The following is a 3,866-nucleotide window of genomic DNA, read 5'->3' on the forward strand; positions in this document are numbered from 1 at the left end:
CTATTTAAAAGTAAACAATTTCTTGTATAAAAAGTCGATGCACAATTCTATATAAATGGAGAAAATAATCTTTATTTTAAGTTACTTTAAAAATACATCACCCCCAACTGAAGAAATCTAACACCCCTGCAAAATTCTAATAAGGAAGTTCACAATGCCTACTCAAGTTTATACCAAACTTGGTGTGCTGACTTAGTGCAATGCAGTAGCAGTATATCTCAAATTTCAGCTTTAAGTAGTTTAATAGTTATAGTTTCTAATTTGTTACCACTTAGGCCCTACTTCGTTTCTTTTTTATTTTTGTGACGCTAAAAACTCTGAATATATTGACTGTTTTTCAGAATAGTAGGCTTATCCAACTAGAGTATCTAAAATAATGTCTCATAAGAAAAGTGCTTGTGTCACTCAAAGAAACAAAAAAATCTGGACGAAGAATCTCGTACAATCTTAAGACTCACATAGGAAAAGAAGACCTGTTCCTCTAGAAGAGCATTCTTTGGAAAACAAGTGCTGGATACCAACGAAACTTCAAATTGTCGGTCGCTACCTATTCCTTGGAGGCACCATCAAAGGAAGGAAAGAAAGAACAAAGTAAATTTCAAAAGAAGTAACTTTTTTATGGCAAAAAAAAAAATTAAATTCCCCATATTTATCAATTCAAAATGTACAAGCAAAAGTAGAAAAAGTGTAAATGTGTAAAACGAGGAAAATACGATTCATTAAAAGGAATTTTTGACATCACAAAGGAAAACGGTGAATGGCAGTGCAGTAAGGATAGAAGGCTATATTATCTTCAAATTGAAAACAATGGACAGGTTGGGTATGCAACTGGAAAGGCAGCCAGTTCCAAAACTATCCATCCCTCCAAAAGAAGAAAAGTGTCCTTAATGCCAACTTTAACCAGAGCAACTCCAGTGTCATCGTCAACGTCTGACGCAGAAACTGAATGTCAATATCAAGAGTCCGAAAAATCAGATGAGCAAAACTGGAACTGTAACCAAGTTAGTAATACCTTCTAAGCTATCAACCCAAAAAACAGCCACAGTTTGTCGTCAATTATCTCAAAATGGAATCAATTTCAATACTCCTTCCCAATCTGGTATTTACAGATCGACTATCAAAGAAGCGGTTAAACTACAAAAGAAAATGAAGAAAACATTACATTTAGAAAATTGTTCATTGCATTTTGATGGTAAACGTATTGATGACCAAGAATACCAAGTCCTAGTTTGAAAGAATGAACAGAGAAGTCAGAAGCACTCCAATTTCCAAATGGTAAAGCCAATACTGTTGCGAAAGGAATAAACAGCTGTTTTAGATGAATGCAATTTATGGAACTGTGTAAAGAAGATTGCCGCTGATAGAACGAGTGTGAACCCTGAGAAAAGAAATGGTTTTCTCATTCAGTTGCTAAGACTGCTTGCTAAAACGGGTTTGAAAGAACCACAATTTATTGGTTATCCGCATCATATCCTTGATAGATTTCTTCGTGTGGTAATGAATAACGAACTTGGAGAAAAAAAGAGAAAAATCTCCCAATATTGAATATACATTCATTCCAGAGCTTCTAAGTAATTACGAGAAACTCCAGGCTAATTTCAACAATGGCGAAGAAAACGCTACTGAATCAGCAGGATGGCGAGATGACATGAAATTTTTATTTCATTTGACCAAAGGCTTTCGTTTCTTTGAAGAAACCGGCAATTTTTCTACTGTAAGGTTTCAAAAAATACCCAACTTAAGTAATGCAAGATGGAATTCTCGAGCAATATTACCTCTTTTAGAATTTATTGTTCTACCAGATAAAAAGTATTTTGCTTCTCAATTTTTCTAACATTCAGCACCCTTTTTCTTATACAGTTATTTAAAATTGGAATAAAACCCAGAAAGTTAAAAATATGTATTGTTTTTAATTTTGTATGTTATTGAATGTTTGTAGTGGCCTCTATCTTAAAATAGCCTAGTTTTGAACCTTTACATAGAGCAATTTGAATTCGGTGATCTTAAAAATGTATAAATACACTTTTATTTCACGTCTCTCTTGCGTTTACAAGAATTTAGAAAGCGGAAATACTGAAGTATGAATCTAGTGCCACCTAGTGATTATAGTTTTAAAAGCCCATAACTCCGAAACTACTTCAACTAGAAAGTTGAAATTTCAGATATACTATTTCTGCATTGCATTGAGTCAGCACACCAAGTTTGGTAAACACTTGAGCAGGCATTATGAACCCCACCTAGAAGTTTGCATGATATGGGTGAAAAGCGGTGATCAATTGCTGAAGCTGAGGGTGACATGTTTTTCAAGTAAAGAAAAATAAATGTTAGTTTCCTGACTTCTATGAAATTATTCATCGAATTACAGTATAGGGTTATTAGGTTGTGGAAAAGTCAAAACTCTGATATATATATATATATATATATGTATGTATATATGTATGTATGTATGTGTGTGTGTATTCATGTATGTACATACATTTGCATATAGGTGTTTCTTTCTATTAAAATTTGTAGACGGTTGATGTTGGTGGATCCATGTTTGTCCATGCTTTTGGTGCCTACTTTGGATTGGCTGCCAGCCGCGTTTTATATAACCCAGAAATTGAAGACTCGAAAAAGGAAGGAGCTGTGTACCATTCTGACGTTTTCGCAATGATCGGTAATATATATTTTTCGTATAACTTTCATATCTCTCTTTCGTCTTTCTTTCTCGCCTTCTGTTCTTGTCTATATTTTTGTTGTATTCGTATATATTCAGATTCATGTCATTGCTTCTTCTATTCTAATAAGTATGCAATCAGTAGTAATAGTGTGCCTCCTCTTCCTCCACTAGTTGTTGTTGAAATTAAGACCAATCATAAATATATGATCGCTTCAAATTTAACACAATGTCAAGAATTTTTCTGAAGATGGTGCTGGTCGATAACGTCGAAACCATTATCTGAGGGGTACCTTATATTCTCAATTCTGGAGGGATGCAAAGCAAAGCTGCCTTCGGTGGGGTTTGAACTCAGAATGTAAAGTGCAGAAAGAAACCCTGCAAGGTAGTTTTGCTCAGCTTAAAGAAATTAGACCCTGAATTGTCAGTCAGAAATTGAAACCAGAGCCTGGGTGTTTCGGAAAGCTCTTTTCTTTTGTTCTGAAGAACGCGAACTAGGAGATGTATGAGAGTCATCTGTCAACTCCTGACCATTGTCAGTGAAGTGCAGTTCATCTTAGATAATACACGAAATATCTTTTGTTACCTGCTACTTAGTTTTGTTATAAATACAGAACGCTAAGCAGAATTCTACCACTCTGTATCTGGCTAGGCACCTCCTATAGAGATAACATGCCTACTTTCTTTTTACTCAGCCCTGTCAGAAAATTAAGATGTGTCGCCCGCTCATTACTTGGTGGCTGTCATGAAGGTAGCATACTTCCCTTACATTTGCTTCAGCCACTTACTAGGAAGCTACAATGATCAGTGATATCAATATGAAGGACAACAGAACCGCTACCAGCGTTTATGTATATTAATAGCAAGTTGGTGTAGTTGTTTGGCCTCGTAACGTAAAATAAGTTATATTAAGTACGATACTTCTTCCGTCATCTATTTCCGTAGACTATGAATTTACCAGCATGCAGCTTTTGCTTCGTCTCTGAACTTCATCATATGTGTGTATATAGGTGTGTTCCCCCACTAAAATATTTTCTACCTTATGTATATATATATATATATATATATATATATATATATACATATATAACATAAATAATATATAAATATATGCATATATCCATACATATATGTACATACCTACATCTATATGTATAGATACATGCATATATGGGTACAGGACATCACAAAAAACGTTAAACACAAT

At 34.4% G+C, this 3,866-nt stretch overlaps 1 protein-coding gene across 1 annotated transcript in view; it reads left to right on the top strand.

Moving 5' to 3' along the window:
• Nucleotides 1-3,866, top strand: part of LOC106868467 (ammonium transporter Rh type B) — a 67,266-nt gene that overhangs the window by 41,211 nt on the left and 22,189 nt on the right. The window contains exons 5-6 of the mRNA XM_014913738.2: nt 1,563-1,714; nt 2,515-2,659. Of these exons, the coding sequence (XP_014769224.1) occupies nt 1,563-1,714; nt 2,515-2,659 (297 nt within the window). The remainder of the gene's footprint in view (nt 1-1,562; nt 1,715-2,514; nt 2,660-3,866) is intronic.

Source organism: Octopus bimaculoides, chromosome 20 (assembly GCF_001194135.2).
Source record: "Octopus bimaculoides isolate UCB-OBI-ISO-001 chromosome 20, ASM119413v2, whole genome shotgun sequence".
Lineage (NCBI taxonomy): Eukaryota > Metazoa > Mollusca > Cephalopoda > Octopoda > Octopodidae > Octopus > Octopus bimaculoides.